The sequence below is a fragment of the Phyllostomus hastatus genome, unplaced genomic scaffold (assembly GCF_019186645.2).
Source record: "Phyllostomus hastatus isolate PE091 unplaced genomic scaffold, TTU_PhHast_1.1 phas_contig_308, whole genome shotgun sequence".
Lineage (NCBI taxonomy): Eukaryota > Metazoa > Chordata > Mammalia > Chiroptera > Phyllostomidae > Phyllostomus > Phyllostomus hastatus.
Window position 1 is genome coordinate 180811 of NW_025333848.1, and position 16623 is coordinate 197433.

General features: G+C 38.6%; 1 protein-coding gene across 1 annotated transcript; it reads left to right on the forward strand.

Moving 5' to 3' along the window:
- Positions 1–959: 959 nt before the first annotated feature.
- On the forward strand, positions 960–16326 carry LOC123819398 (C-type lectin domain family 2 member A-like). The gene is made up of 5 exons (XM_045839739.1): positions 960–995; positions 5523–5550; positions 7639–7695; positions 11941–12116; positions 14878–16326. Exons 3-5 carry the CDS (start codon positions 7650–7652, stop codon positions 14881–14883), a joined length of 228 nt encoding a protein of 75 aa, XP_045695695.1. The 5' UTR covers positions 960–995; positions 5523–5550; positions 7639–7649; the 3' UTR covers positions 14884–16326.
- The last annotated feature ends 297 nt before the right edge of the window (positions 16327–16623 follow it).

Genomic DNA, 16623 nt, shown 5'->3' on the forward strand with positions numbered 1-16623 from the left:
TGGGGAGAAGGGAGAAGGGTTTTCAGGGACATCTATAAAGGACACATGGACAAAACCAAAGGGGGTGGGATCGAGGGTGGAAAGTGGGGATGGCTGGGTCCAGGCGGCAGGGGTGGGGGGTGGATGGAGACAACTGTACTTGAACAACAATAAAAAAAAGTTAAAAAAAAAAAGAATGCTAGCTGACTTACTTAGAGAGGAAAACTACTAAAGTAAGTGAGGTAGGGGGAAGCATTTCCGTAAAGTAATAAAAGATGTAGGAGAAATGTGGAGTATTATTTATGCAAGAGAGGGTATGAGTTTGTGCATATGAAGACATTTGGTGTACATTTTATGGTGTGTATTATATCCCAATATAAATGTGTTTTTTTAAATGGGCTTTTATAGAAAAGAAGGAAGTTGGTGGCCAGTTTTGCCCCGTCCTGTAACGATGAATGCTTTCCCTGTCTCAGCCTGCCCAGCCCAAGGATGGGTAGAAATAGCTAACATCTGGCCAACATGAATGAAGATATATCTAAATAATCGAGAACATGCCCTCTCTTGCAGAATTTTTGGAGCAAGATGGAGAGTACAAGCATTAGCTGTTGCCAGAGGCTGTGGTGATTCTGTGGTGCCACAGCAAAGGTAGTTTAGAGACACTGGCAAAGAGGAGTTTAGCAACAGTGACAAGATTCGAGAGAAAAGTGACAAGTGATACTACACCCTCGGAGAGGCAGAGAGCGGGCTGGCTGCAGGGTCTTTGCTAGGACTGCATATATTTCCTTGGGTTTGGGGGAAGGAGAAGGCATTCTTTCAAACTCTCCGATCTCCTTCTTGGCTTGTCCTAGGTCTGTGCTGGTGCCTTCCCTCTCTCCAGTCTGTTTCCTAGCCTTTCCCAGGTTAGTGCCCTTCCCCTTTTCGTGGTCGCCATCTTGGCTCCTGCTGCTCTTGCTTCATAGTTCTGAGTCATCTTTCTGGGCTTCTCCTGTGCGTGTGCTCAGCGGGAGGTATTTCAGGTAACTTTTTCTTTCTCTCCCAGGTAATCTGGAGCAGCAATTTGCATTACCCCCTGGGTGGCTGTAAGGTTGTCTTTCCTGCCAAGTTGACAAAGTAGGATGTAGTCCGGAACAATGGGTGAGTGTGAAACTGCTGTTTCTCAACGCAGTCAGACCTTGTCTGCTCCCTTCTCTGTGGTGAACAACCAACTGCCTACTCTGACATTACCATCTCATTGTCTATAATATTAATTTCAATTATTTCGTCGTTCTCATTAGATATATGGCACTGTAGACCTTTCAAAAATCTATTTTCTTTTATCTTAGTTTACAAATGCTTTGGTGTTTTAGTTTACTGGAACTGCCACAAAGCATGACAAACTGGGTAGCTTAAACGCCAGTTATTTATTGTGCCACAGTCCTGGAAGCCAGATGTCTGAAACAGGCATTGGTAAGATTGGTTCCTTGTGAGGGCTGTTAGGAAAGGAAGGGTCGAGTCCAGCCACTCTCCTTGGCTTGTAGATGGTTGTCATCGTGTCGATGTGACATTTCTGCCTGTGTGTGAGTCTGTCTCCAAAATTTTCCCTTTCTAACCATCATTTAAACATTTTTTAAATTATCATTGACATACAATATACAATATTATGTTAGTTTCAGGTATACAACATAGTGATTCAATATTTATATGCCTTATGAAGTGATCATCACAATAAGTCTAGTAACCATGTGTCACCATACATAGTTATTATGATGTCATTGATGTTATTTCCTGTGCTGTACTTTATTATTTATAACTGGCGGTTTGTACTTCTTAATCCCCTTCCCTTTTGACACCCAATCCCCCACCCTTTGAGAAACCATCACAAATATTTAAAAATTGGGATGATCACCTCCTGAGAAATATAAATGCCTAATCACTATGCCATTGAAAGGAACAAAGTTCTGCCACTCTGATGCTGCTTTGGGGGATATTGATTTTAAGCTATTTATTAAGAAACAAAAGTCTCAAAAAGAAGCTTTGATCCTCCTTATCTTCCTGCCAAAGAGATTCAGACAGACAAACCTACTTCATGAAGGAGAGTTTAGGATGTCATTTTAGCCTAATTTCAATTAATCATAGTAAACAAGATGGCTTCTCGCAGGTGCCTATTAGCTAGATACCCACCTGTGTCCCATTGTTTCTGAGTTTCCTAGGAAGGATTTTCTTGCCTTGTGCATCTGCTTTTCCTCAACTACTTGTAAATTGTCCATATTCACTTCTGATTTCTAATAATTCACGTCGCTTCCTTCTCCTCATTAGACATTGCCTAAAATGTCTTATATACCTAATGTTGCCCCACTATCTAGTGCTACCTCATTAACAGACTTAAAAAGTAAAACCACATGATTATAAATGTAATCATGTAAATGTATATAAAGCATTCAATAAATGTATATAAAGCATTTGGTAACATTCACTGTCTATTAAGATAAACCCTCTTAGGAAACTAAGAATAAGAGAATACATCCTTAACTTACTAAGGTTATATGTTAAATTTGTACAGCATTTTTATGTTGCTTAATAATTAAATTTTTAAAATTATATTTTATTGATTAGGCTATTAAAGTTGTACCAATTTTCTCCCCTTGCCCCCTCCTCCTAGTACTCCCCACTCCCTCAGGCAATCCCCATGCTATTGTTCATGTACATGGGTCATGCTTATAAGTTCTTTGGCTACTCCATTTCCTAAACTATAATTTACATCCCCATGGCTATTCTGTAACTATTTGTATTTCTAATCCCCTCACCTCTTCACCCATTCCTTTACACCCCCTTCCATCTGGCAACCATCAAAATGCTATCCATATCAATAATTCTGTCTCTGTTCTTGTTTGCTTAGTTTGACTTTTAGATTCAATTGTTGATATATATGTATATATTGCCATTTTATTGTTTATAATTTTGATTTTTTTCTTTTCTTAAATAAGTCCCTTTAACATTTTATATAATAATGGTTTGGTGATGATGAACTCCTTTAGTTTTTTCGTGTCTGGGAAGATCTTTATCTGCCCTTCAATTCTAAATGATAGCTTTGCTGGTTAGAGCTATCTTGGCTATAGATTCCTGCTTTTCATGACTTTGAATATTTCTTGCCAATCCCTTCTAGCCTGCAAGTCTCATTTGAGAAATCAGCTGACAATCTTATATAAATTCCCCTGTAAGTAACTAACTTCTTTTTTCTTGCTGTTTTTAATATTCATTCTTTATCTTTGACCTTTGGAATTTTAATTATGATGTGTCTTAGACTGAGACTCTTTGTATCCATCTTGTTTGGGACTCTCTGTGCTTCCTGGACTTGCATGTCTATGTCCTTCATCAAATAAGGGAAGTCTTCTTTCATTACTTTTTCAAATAGATTTCTTATTTCTTGCTCTTTCTTTTCTCCTTCTGGCATCCCTATGATGCTAATGTTGACCTTTTGAAGAAATCCCAGAGGCTGCTTATATTATCCTCACTTTTTGGTTTCTTTTTTCTTCTTATTGTTCTGATTAGTTGTTTTTTGTTTCCTCATGTTCCAAATTCTTGATTTGATTCTCAGCTTGTTTCTCTGTGAATTGTTCTTTATTTCAATTAGTGCATCCTTTGTTTCTGATTGGATCTTTTTTATGCTGCTATGGTCCTCATTAAGTTTCTTGAGGATCCTTATAAACAGTGCTTTGAACTCTGGCTCTGATAAATTTCTTATCTCCATTTTTTTTTTGTTCTTTTTCTGGAGTTTTGAGCTGTTCTTTCATTTGGGCCATGTTTCTTTGTCTCATTTTGGCAGACTGCCTGTGTTTGTTTCTATGTATTAGGTAGAGCTCTGATGACTCCTTGTCTTGGTAGCATGGCCTAATGTAGTAGGTGTCCTGTAGGGTCCAGTGACACAGCCTCCTCTATCACCCAAGCAGGGTGCACCCTTAGTGTGGGCTGAGTATACCTTCCTCTTATAGTTAAACCTTGGTTGCTATTGGAAGATCAATGGGAGGGATTTACCCAGGCCAGTCAGCTGCAAGGACTGGCTGTGACCACTAACCACCAAACTCTGCCCTCCATGGAAGATCAGCTGTGCAGAGGCAGGGCGGTGGTTCTCTGATGTGGTCTGTAGCTCTTCACTGGGTGCATAGGCCCTGGGTTTTCTCTGGTGGTATGGGCCAAGGTCAGCCCCAATCTGTGTTTTACCTGGGGCCACTCTGCATGAGCTATAAATCAATCTGAGATAGTTGCTACTTGTGCTGGACTTGGAGATTCCCAGGTAAAGCCAAGTTCTGAATCTAGGCTGCCTGCTGCTAGTGCCATGCCTGGGGCTACTTAGCAAGAGATATGGAGGCTGGAAGCTCACTGATACTGGCTGTTGCTTGCTTGAGAGGATTTAACAATTTGTGAAATATGAGCTAAGACCAGCCATTCATATGGAGAAGTCACTGTTAACAGCTGTAAGTTGGGTAGGATGGAGCTTCAGGGGATCTCCAGGGCAGGGCAAACAGTGTTAGCCAGGTTGATGGAGTCTTAGATATGGCACCAGCCTGCTGGCTCTGTAGCTCTTGGGGTGAGGATTCGGAGAAGGGACAATGGCCTCTGCTTTTCTTCTGTCTGGGACAAAGCTGTCCTGCAGCTTTTGTCTTGATGGCAGACACTTCTGTTCCTCCCTGTATGCCACTAGTGCCAAGCTGCTACCCCAGTGCCGGAGCTCAATGGGAGGGAGACTGAGTAAGTCTGTGTTTGGATTTTTAAAAAGGAATTGCTTAGGACTCTTGGAGTTTCTTCCACCAATTCAAACCCTGCTGATTTGTATAGCCAGAAGTTATGGGGACTTATCTTCTTGTCACTGGAGCTGGTCTGGGTGACCTGGTTTGGAGCTGGGACTCCTTTCTTCTGAGATACCCCTTGCAAATTTTTATCCAGCACATGTGGATGTGGGACCAGCTCATTCCACATCTCTGCCCCCTACCAGTCTAGATGGATGTAGTTTCTTTCATTCCATAGTTGTCAGACTTCCATTCAACTTGATTTCTCATGGTTTTGAGTGATGGTTGTATTGTAATTTAGTTGTAATTTTGATGTGTTTGTGGGAGGAGGCAAGCCATGCTTACCCATGCCACCATCTTGAGCAGAAGTTCAATAATGAAATTTTATACAGATTTTATAATAACAAACAGTAACAATAACAATAACAATAACCAAGTAGACTCTTGGTTATTGGTACTGTTTTTTTTGTCTGTGTAAAATTTTTGTTATTGTTGTTCAAGTACAGTTGTCTCCATTTTCCCACCACCACTTTCCCCCACCTCCCACCCTCAATCCTTCCCCCCTTTGACTTTGTCCCTGGGTCCTTTATAGATGTTCCTTGAATACCCTTCCCATTCTTTCCTTACTGCTTAACATGATATAATGTTAGCAGTTGTAAGGAGAGATACAAGAAAAGCAAAGGAAATAAAAGTTGCTTCTGTTGTTATTTCTTCTTATGTAATCACAGTATTTGAAATATTGAGATGTATTTCTCCTAATAGAATCCTTTTCCCTTTTAGTGTGATCATGAAACTGAAGGAAACCAGGGTATGTCACCCCAGTGTATGCTTTTTGACATAGAAATTATTTTGAGTTGAAGGCAATTAAGAAGGAGTAAATGCTAGGAAAACTCACCCTGCCCTTTACATCCATTTCTGCCTAAAGACAGAATATAAATCCTCCCTTTATTGGAGACAGACACTTATCAGTACACCTTGCTCTATTAGTTCCCTCCTAAATATTTACCTTCCCAGAGATGCCACCTTGGGAAGCCTGAAACTGCCTTTCCCTTGTCCTGTCATTTCTCTAGAGATTTATGCATTTATTTTTGTTGAAAATACTATATAAGCTAGAGTTTTAAGCCACCACTTTGAATTCCTCTTCCTTTAGTTTTCTCTCTTATAATGTGTCCCCACACCAGTTAATGAACTGTTTTACTCTTGTCAATCTGTTTTTTGTTCATACCAACTGAAAATCTAAGAAAGATCAGTAAAGGTAAAGATTTGCCTCTCCTACAAAACCTAGTAACTTTTCTCAGTTTTCAGTCACTAGGTCTGCTCTGCTGTTTTTGATTTTTTTTCTTCAAATTTTTGAAATGTATTTATTTCATTCATTAATTTATTTTTATCCTCATTTGAGGACTTTTTTTGAGGATTTTTTTCCATTTTTAAAAATTTTATTGTTGTTCGACTACATTTGTCTGCCTTTTTGTACCCCCATCCTCGCCCCCCTCCCCTGATTCCAACCCCTCCCCTTGGTTTTGTGCATGTGTCCTTTATAGTTGTTCTTGAAAACCCTTCACCCTCCCCCTCCCATCTCCCCTTTGGCTACTGTCAGATTGTTCTTAATTTTAATGTCTCTGGTTATATTTTGCTTGCTTGTTTGTCTTATTGATTAGGTTCCACTTAAAGGTGACATCGTAGGGTATTTGTCTTTCACTGCCTGGCTTATATAATTTAGCATAATGTTCTCCAGATCCATCCATACTGTCGCAAAAGATAGGAGCTCCTTCTTTCTTTCTGCTGCATAGAATTCCATTGTGTAAATGTACCATAGTTTTTTGATCCATTCATTTACTGATGGGCACTTAGGTTGCTTCCAACACTTGGCTATTGTATATTGTGCTGCTATGAACACTGGGGTGCATGGGTTCTTTTGGATTGGTGTTTAAGGATTCTTAAGGTATAATCCTAGCAGTGGAATTATTTTTTCTGATATTGAAATATGTGTGTGTACACATTGTATATACACATTCTTCCCCAATTATTTCTACATCTGCTAATAATGTGTCAGACAAGATTCTACTAATCATTAATAGAATTATTACTGTTTGTTCCTAACCTCCTAACATTTCTATGAGAACCACATCCCACCTTCTAATTAATTTCCTCACCACAAAATACTGCTTTTATTGACATCCTCTTGCTTGAATGCATTAAGCATCTTCCCCTTATTACTTACAGTATAAAGAAAACAATTTTATCCTACAGTTAAGTTCTTGTCACATGACCTTATGAATCCTTTCTTCCCTACCTTTTGTTTTTATAAATTGATGCATCTGTTATAGTCATTTGCCTGATCAAGTCCTTTTTATTTTAATTTTTTTAATCCTCATCTGAGGACATTTTTTTTCATTGTTTGTAGAGAGAGAGGAACAAAGAGAGAGAAGCATAAGTTGGTTCCCTTGCCTATGCACCAGGGAATGAACCCACAACTTAAGTATGTGCCGTGACCGGGAATAGAACCTGCTTTGCTTTAATTATGGGGCAACAGTCCAACCAACTGAGTCACACTGGCCGGGGCCAGTCATAGACCTTTCCATGACCCTTATACTTACTTGATTAGAATTCTCATTCACATTGTTTCCACCTTTTGAAAAAACTTTGCCTTTCCTACAGCCTTCTACTAAGTCTAAAGCATCTCCCCTCTCCCACCACCCTTCTGAATAACTGTACCAATCATTGCCACTTACCTTCTTTGTACTTTGTAAGGTCATTTTATCTTTTATTACTTTAAGAGATAGATGCTTTTAATGAGAGTTTCTTGGCTGAATTATTATGGAAGAATACATGAAAAATAAATATCCAGTCATAATTTCTCTGGAAATTTTATTATAAATGTTTATTTATTTTACAGGTCACAAGTGGATGGCTTTTACGTTCATCAGTACTGTTCTAGTGGTCATTATAATAGGTGAGTGGATTAATTAATAAACTTTCTGTGTTTATTTATGGTTAGCAGGCCCAAATATTATGTCTCAAGTTATATATGGAATCTCTCAGTTCTAAAGTAATAAATAGGTTTGTAGAGATTTTTCCTTGGGTTCCTATCAGTTCAGCAGGTTTTACACTCATTTTCTTGACTTTATAGGAGTGCTTGATCTTGGAGTAAAATGATTGTAAATTCTCAGATGACAACCAGACAGCAACATCAATAACTATTTTTTTAATGGAGAGTATTTTGTGTGAGTTTAAGGCCTAATATCAAATACGTTACATTTAATGTTTACATTCAATTTTCACAAGACTACAAAATAGGTATAATTATGAAATCCATTTACAGACAAAGAAATACAGGCCACAGTGAATAAGTTGCCTCTCACAAATAAATTCCAGAGCCAGAATTGTGATTCTTATATAATTCCTAATATTTTAACCACCACACACCACTCCCTCTATAATTACAGTATGTCTTTACTCTCATTTCCTTTGGAGCAAGAGTAAGTAATATTGCTAATAGTGGTTATATGAAATACTTGTTTATTTCTATTCTATTTTGATAAAATAAAAAAATAATAACATAAGTGATATTTTGCAAGATTTTCTCTGTTACAGTTGATGTGTAAAAAAGATGTTCATTTTCTTCTGGGTGTTATGGATTCATTTTGTGAAAAGAATTCAAAGCTGAATTTTAATTCCTGAGCTAGGGCATAATAGTCTTCAATACTTGATTGTCAATATGCATGCTTTGCTTAATTTAGCACTTAAGTTAGCACTTAAAGTAACACGTTATACTCTCTTTTTTTGTTTCCTTTGTCATTTGTGAGAGTATTGGATATACTTTTTGCTCAGTCTCATCTGTCACTATAGAATCCTAGGAGCTCAATGTTACTGATATTGAAATGTCTGCAATTTAAACATTTGTAGAGAAGGGTTTCTATAAGGAGTCTTTTTTAAAACTTTTATTTTATTTTATTTCATTTTATTTTACTTTAATCGTTGTCCAAGTACAGTTTTCTTTTACTCCCATGCCAGCCCACTAACCCATCCCTCCCCTCCTCCCTCCCATTTCCACTCCCCCAAGTTTTTGTCCATGTGTCCTTTATATTTGTTCCTGTAAACCCTTCCCATCCTCCCCTGGAATTCCTTCCCCTCTCCCCTCTGGTCACTGTCAGCCTGTTATCTATTTTAGTGTCTTGGGTTATATTTTGATTGTTTCTTTGCCTTGTTGTTTAGGTTCCTGTTAAAGGTGAGATCATATGGTATTTCTCTTTCACTGCCTGGCTTATTTCGCTTAGCATAATACTTTCCAGCTCCATCCAAGCTGTTGCAAAGGGTAGGAGCTCCTTCTTTTTAGAAAGGATGGAAAAAAGATAAGACTCTTGTTGGGGAGGGTAGGATTATGAATTGGATCTAGAAAGCGGTGAGGTTGTGGGAGGTTAGATTCTGAGGTAAGGTAAGAGTAAAGGATAATAAATAGGTGTAGTATGTGAGAGAATAGAGTTAACCACTACAGTAATAGATTTCAAGAGACCGTGAAGTGGGCTAGCATCTGGGAGGGGTGTTGTGTAGTATTTACAATGATATGGAATAGCTATTATTTACAGTAATAGTAGAGCAACAATCATATGACAGAATCTATGAGATCTAGATAACAAGAATAGGGAGTAAAGGACCTTGAGTAGTGTGCTAATGGGACACAAATGAAATGAAGGACAGTAAATTAGCAATACACTATGAATGAGATAACAGGGGAAACCTGTCAAATGATACAATATAACCAGCCAAGCAAAGAAGACTATACAGAAAGAAGAGAAATACAAAAATACTATTAAAATAAAAGGTGTAAGAATAATGAAAAATAATAATACAAATATGCAGTAACTTGCGGGTTCTCTGTAATAGGAAAGTGAAATTTGTCTTACTCTCTCAGCTGTTGGAATGCCCCCTCTTTGGGTCCAGCTCTGGTCTTTTCACAGTTCTGGGCTTTTTTGTCTCACTTGTGGGTATTTAAAAAGAAAAAGGAAAAAAAAGCAGAAGAAGGAAAGAAGAAGAGATAAAATTGGAAAGAAATGAAGAAGGAATGAAACTAGAAAGAAGGAAAGAGAAGCAAAAGGAATTGAGAGATATAAAAATAATAGGAATTAAAAAATTAAAAATTACTTAAAAAAATCAAACAACAACAACAAAAAAAAACCCTTTTGCTGGTTTCAACCTGGCCAAATTGGTTTTTCTGGTCTTGCTGGCTGCAGCAGGCTGAGGGTTGATTGGTTTCACCTTCCTCCCTTCCTGTTCAGCATTCAGTCAGTCTTGCACATACTCTACCCAGGACTAGCTGAGCATTCTCCCCAGAGCTAGTCTGGACTCATGACCTTGGGTGTGGGATCCGGGACTTCTTAAGTGCACACTCTCCCCAGGTTTACAGGTGTGAGCTCTGGGTCTTCCACAAAGCATACTCTCCCCAGGTTGCGGGTGTGGGTGTGCGGCCAGGCTGCCTTTGGTCGCATGAGTTTGGGCACTCTTCCCAGAGCTATGCATGGGTGCTCACAGCCCCTGTGTGTTTTCCACTTAGTCCTTATTCCCCTCTCTGCAACTTCAAGGTCTCTCCTGGTGCTGCTCAAATCTTGTTTGGCCGGGGAGGGAGTGGTTGACCCAGCTCTCTCCCAAGAGCCCTGTGGCAGACCCAGTGAGCACTGGGCCTGGGGCTGCAGCCTCTCTGGTCCCGGAGCTGATCCCTGGGCCCTTATTGTCCTGAAGCACTCTCCTTACTGTCTGATTTTCAATGTCCACTACAGTTTTTGATCTCCTATTTCCATATGTGCTGTGGTACTAGCGGCTGTTTGCTCTGTTCCTCTGTAGATTGGCTAGGTTTTTCTCCTGTGTGTAGGGAGAAGTAGAATCTGCTCCTTCCTATCACGCTGCCATCTTCCGTCTCCTGTAAGGAGTCTTTACATACATTGATTGCTTAATTCAATTGTTAAAAGTGTTGAAACACAATTATTTTATTACGCATGTGTGGTAACCTGTATCCACTTCTGCACATTACAAAAATAAATAAATAAATAAATAATCATTGCAGAGTGTGGAGAAAAGGCTTTGGAATTGGCCCTATATCTGAACATTAACTTGGCTCTTTTTTTTTTAAAGATGTTATTTATTTATTTATTTAGAGAGGGAAAGGAGGGAGAAAGAGAGAGTGAGAGAGAGAAACATCAATGTGTGGTTGCTGGGGGCCATGGCCTGCAACCCAGGCATGTGCCCTGGCTGGGAATCAAACCTGCGATGCTTTGGTTTGCAGCCCGTGCTCAATCCACTGAGCTACACCAGCCAGGGCACTTGGCTCTTTTTTAAAGATTTTATTTATTCTTAGAGAGGGGAAAGGAAGGAGAAAGAGTGAGAGTGAAGCATGAATGGAGAAACAGTGATCAGTTGCCTCTAGCCTGCTCCCAACCAGGGACCTGGCCCACAAACCAGACATGTGCCCTGACTGGGAATTGAACCAGTGACCTTCTGGTGTATAGGATGATGCTCAACATGCTCAGCCACACCAGTCAGAACTCATTTGCTTTTTCTTAGTCACATTAACTTATTCAAACATTTGGAGATTAGGAACTTTATATCATTCTTATTACTCAGCACCTAGCTCAAAACCTAAAATAGTAAATTCTGAAAGCAATGTATGTATAAATACATTCACTATTACTTCAGTTTCTTTGGCACTAAATATTGTTGAAGCAGAACAAATGTTTCACTAACTCTTACATTTCAATGATTTGTTATCATTTATGGTGAGTTTCACTTTTGTAGCTCAGATATCCTCTCTTGTCTATGACCTTCTCATTTCTTCAAGGTAAAATGAAGCCTTCATTTCTTACCTTAATCCTTGAGGCTTAAATTATATCCAGGTCTCTAGATGTATTCCTTGATTGCTAGATTTTATACATTGTTTTTGGTAGGATGTCAGTATAGACCATGAGAGGCTAGCAGTTCCATTTCTCATTATGGAAGCCAGGAAATGAGGCTAAAGTATAGACTACTTGACTACTAAATGTCTTCCTTGCAGACAGAGGAACTGAATTTATTCACCATCACATGAATGAAGTTAATTTTACAGGCCTTAAACCATGGGAGTAAAAAGTAAAACTGATTCACCAGAATGAGTAGAAACATATTTTAATTTTTAAAAATTTGATCATCTCTTTCTTTCTTTTTTTTTCAGTATGCACTACAAAACCTTTAAAAAATCCCCAAACTATAAAATGCTCAGGAGAATGGATGGGAGTAGGATATGAGTGTTTCTATTTTTCCGATGATACCAGAAACTGGACAGCCAGTAAAACATTTTGCAGGTCACAGGGATTGGAACTTGCTCAGATTGATACACCTGAAGATATGGTAAGGAAGAAGAAAGTTTTCAATCATTTCAGAGCTTAAGACTGTACAAAAAGAGAATAAAAATGGCAAAAGTTAATACTCAATAATGTAAGTCAGACAATGTTTTAAGCACTGAAACCATAAAAACTCATGTAATCTTCAACCAGTGCCTATGATGCAAGTATTCAAATATCCCTCTTTTAAAGGTGAGGAAAGTGAAGCACAGAGATGTTATGTAACCCAGTCATTGTCACACAGCCATAGCTTGTTGAACAAGCATTTGAACACAAGGAAGTTAGCTTTTGATGGTATGTCCCTAATCACAATGCAGATTGTTCATACAGCTGAAAGTCTTTGTTCAATGTTCTTAAATTATTAAATTGATTGTTTTTAATACCTTCAGAATTGCATTATTAACAATAGTCTGAGAAGATTGAAACAAACAAAGATATAGCTCTTGGAATATAGAAGTAAGAATGTGAACAAAATCCATACAGTTTGAAGAAAATGAGATAATGAATAGAATAAGTGAAAGAGGGCAAAGAAAGAGGTACTTGGACTACAGGAGTCAAGATAACTGAGAAAGTTTGTTTGTAAAGAAAAGCTGACTAATAGGTCTGTGGTCCAGTAGTGAGGATCCCAGAGAGGAGAGACTAAACTCATCACTCAAGATCTTGTATTACAATAAATGCTGGTCAGAAATTAGCTTGATTGCTGATTCTATGAGAAAACACAACGGCGATCGCATTCTTATTCTGACATTTAGTCAAAGTACTTTATCACTAAGTTTTGCTATTTTAATACTTACACTTTCAATTAAATTCTTTTCCCCCTGAAATCCCACTTCTATGATTTTTGAGAGCAAAGCTGTGCACAAAACAAAATATGAGTATTAGTTCTCTGTCAACTTTAAAAACATGCTGTAGTAGTTTCTATAAAAAATGCTTAGCTCCTGATTCTGTCATCCAGATGGATATAATGTCATATTCATTTGTCTTTGTCATTCACTCTGTGACTAAAACATACTGATAACTTATGCATCAGAACTAGAAGGATAGGAAGTCAAATGTTTTTGTCATCAATTTCCCAAGGAAGACACTGAAGTTACCTTAAAAGATAATTCAAGTCAGGGTAGCTCAGAGAGTTTAAGAAGTAAAAGAGGAGTAAAAATCTTCAGGCAAAGCTAAACTATACATCTGTACTGTTTCCTGCCATAAAAGCATTAGGGCATACAAATTAAGATGTAAATCATGAAATCTGGCTGGGGTGAAAATCACATTTAGCAGTGTGCTCTAAAATATTAAATTGATCATGCCCTGATCTTTGTGAATGGAATTTTTGAAGAAGCGCATGAGAACAATTATGCACTGGATTGGATTGAGCAGAAAACAAGGAGAATCTTGGAAATGGACAAACAGCAACCCATTCAATGATTCATGAGTTTCAAATATAGTAGGGAAGATTTATTGGTTGTACAAAAAATTAAAACATTTGGAGCTGTGACATGTGCCCTTTGACATTGAAACATACCCTAGAAAAAGCCAATCTTCCTTCCACTTTGTTAAATGGCAGTGAAAATTTTCATTTTATTTTTATTGGTTTCCCATTTTGTTTTTTCTTGGTCAGACTCTTGTTAATCCCATTGCTAATTCAAATTCAACTGTTTTGCAAATCCCAAGCCAAAGCACAAGAATTACTTGCAACTTTCCCAACTACTTCAATTTATAAAGGATCTTTCTTCTTTAAATAGAGACCATGTAGTTGTCTTTAACTTTCCAAACACCTTTCAAAAGCAGTATTATTTATTTATGTAAGGGTTTCTTGAATGAGCGTTTTTCCCTCACTAAAAAACCATTTATCTACAAGAACTATACTACTTTCCTTTTGTATATAAGTATTCCTGCCTTAGTATTTCACTATGTGCTAGATAAAAATTAAATATATCCTGAAATATGTATGATAGGAAAAATTAAGTTTATTACAAAAAAGGGAGGAATTTTGGCCATCAACAGAACAAATTAATAAAATATAAATCATTACTTTCAAAAAGGAATTCTGGCTAAAAATAGGCCAGGAAACTGCTATTTATTTAGTTACATTCTTCAATTACAGTTTATATTCAGTATTATTCTGTATTAGTTTTAGATGTATAGCATACTGGTTAGACAATCATGTACTTTACTGAGTGGCCCTCCCCCAATATTTCCAGTACCCACTTGACCCCATACATAGTTATTACAATATTAATAACAATTGACTACGTTCCCTATGTTATAATTTACATCTCTGCACCAATTGTAACTACCAAATTATATTTTAATCCTTTCACCTTTTTTCTGCAGACCCAAAACCCTCTCCCCTCTGTCAACCATCAGTCTGTATTCTACATCTGTAAGTCTGAGGAAACTACTTTTAAAAAAATTCCAGAGATCTTTGAGTTTTGCAATTTTAGGTAGATAAATAGACAGACAGATTGACAGAAATAACTATGGGTAAATGTAGATAAATTTAAAGATATATTTATATCATTGATTTATCCCTGTCTATCTATATCAATCTTTCTTCCTATTGTTCTAAATAAGTTTATGGATTACACTAATAATAGATACCTACATTCAGTCTTACATTCCTGTAACATACTGGATATTTTTGTGTAGTATATGATGATATGAGTATGGAGCTAGTGTTTTGTACAAAACATTTCAAGTCAGTCTATTCTTAATTTTATTTTTGATTACAGCAGCAAGTATATTCAAAATAGATTTTGATTTTTCTTTTTTAGGTTTGAAATTAGTGGGAATGGATTTTTTGCTTTTCTGAATGCTGATGGAGTCTACAGTTCCAGGGGATTTGTTGATATGAAGTGGATTTGCAGCAAACCTAGATTTTAATAGAGGAAAAAACTGGGATTCGTTACTAAATCCACCCAATCGGGGGTCCCAATGCTCACTGCCATACAGGCAAAACTCTGGAGATAGAGTTCAGTGGAAAGGAAAAGGAATATTTTTTAACAACCACACAATTTAAAATAAAGGTGACTTCTGCTCAAGAAGGCAGCATAGGCAGACATGGCTTGCCTCTTCACAAGACCACATCAAAATTACAACTAAAATGTAGACTAACCATCACTCAGGAACGTCAAAAATCAAGCTGAATGGTAGTCTAACCACAAATCAAGTTGAATGTAAATATGACAACTACAGAATTAAAGAAACCACATCCATCCAGACTGGGAGGGATGCAGACATGGAATGGGCTGGTCCCACACTGACGTGTATAAAAATTCAGAGTGGATATCTCAGGAACAAGGAGTCCCAGACCTAAACCAGGCCCTTCAACCCAAGATTCCAGTGCCAGGAGGATAAGTCCCCACAACATCTAGCTGCAACCCAGTGGGGATTGAGTCCATGGAGGCCGCTGCTATATCCCCAAGCAGTTCCTCTTAAACAACCCACACATGGACTCACCCACTCAGACTCATGTCCTCTGAGCTCCGGCACCACAGTAGCTGCTTGCAAGGCAAAAAGAGGCCATTGTCCCTTTTCTAAACCCTCCCCCAACAAAGCCAGCAAGTTGGTGTTATATCAGAGACTCCATCAACCTGGCTACCACTGTTTCACCCACTTTGGAGATCCCAAGAGGCTCTGCCACACCCAGCTTACAAGCCCGCCCAAGCTGATTTTGCTTAAGAATGGCTGGTCCTGGCTCTTAAATTCTATGAAACCAGCAACAGCTGGCTTCAGTGAGCCCTAGCAGCAGCCAGATTAGATTCACAGGTTGGCTTCTCATGGGAATCTCTAAGCTCAGCACAAATTAGCAGCCATCTCAGATTGCTTTACAACTCTGGCAGGGTGGGCCTGGAAAAACCACAGGTGTGGGCTAAACTTGCCTCTACTGCCCCCAGAAAACCCCAGGGTCAGTGCACCCAGTGAATACCTACAGACCGAGTCAGAGCACCATCACCCTGCCCCTGCACAGCTGATCTCCCATGGAGGGCAGAGGTTGGTAGTCAGTGGTCACAGCCAGTCCTTGCAGCTGACTGGCCTGGATAAATTCATCCCATTGATTTGCAAAAGCAACCAAAGCTTCACTACAAGAGGAGGGTGTACTCAGCCCACACTAAGAGCACACCTCAACTACCAAGCTTGGGTGATATGAGAGGCTGTTCCACTGGACCTTACAGGACTCTTGCTATATTAGGCCACACTACCAAGACAGGGAGTCAAAGAAGCTCTACCTAATATGTAGGAACAAACACAGGGAGGCTGCCAAAACCAGGAGACAAAGAAACATGGCCCAAATGAAAGAACAGATCAAAACTCCAGAAAAAGAGCCAAACAGGCCTGGCTGGCATAGCTCAGTGGACTGAGCGCGGGCTGCGAACCAAAGTGTCACAGGTTCGATTCCCAGCCAGAGTACATGCCTGGGTTGCAGGCTATAACCCCCAGCAACCGCATATTGTTGTTTCTCTCTCTCTCTCTCTCTCTATCTCCCTCCCTTCTCACTCTAAAAATAAATAAATAAAAAT

Coding starts and splice junctions, on each gene's coding strand:
- LOC123819398 (XM_045839739.1), top strand. CDS start 7,650: ATGGCTTTTACGTTCATCAGTACTGTTCTAGTGGTCATTATAATAG. Junction 7,696..11,940: donor TCTAGTGGTCATTATAATAG/GTGAGTGGATTA, acceptor TTTTTTTTTCAG/TATGCACTACAAAACCTTTA.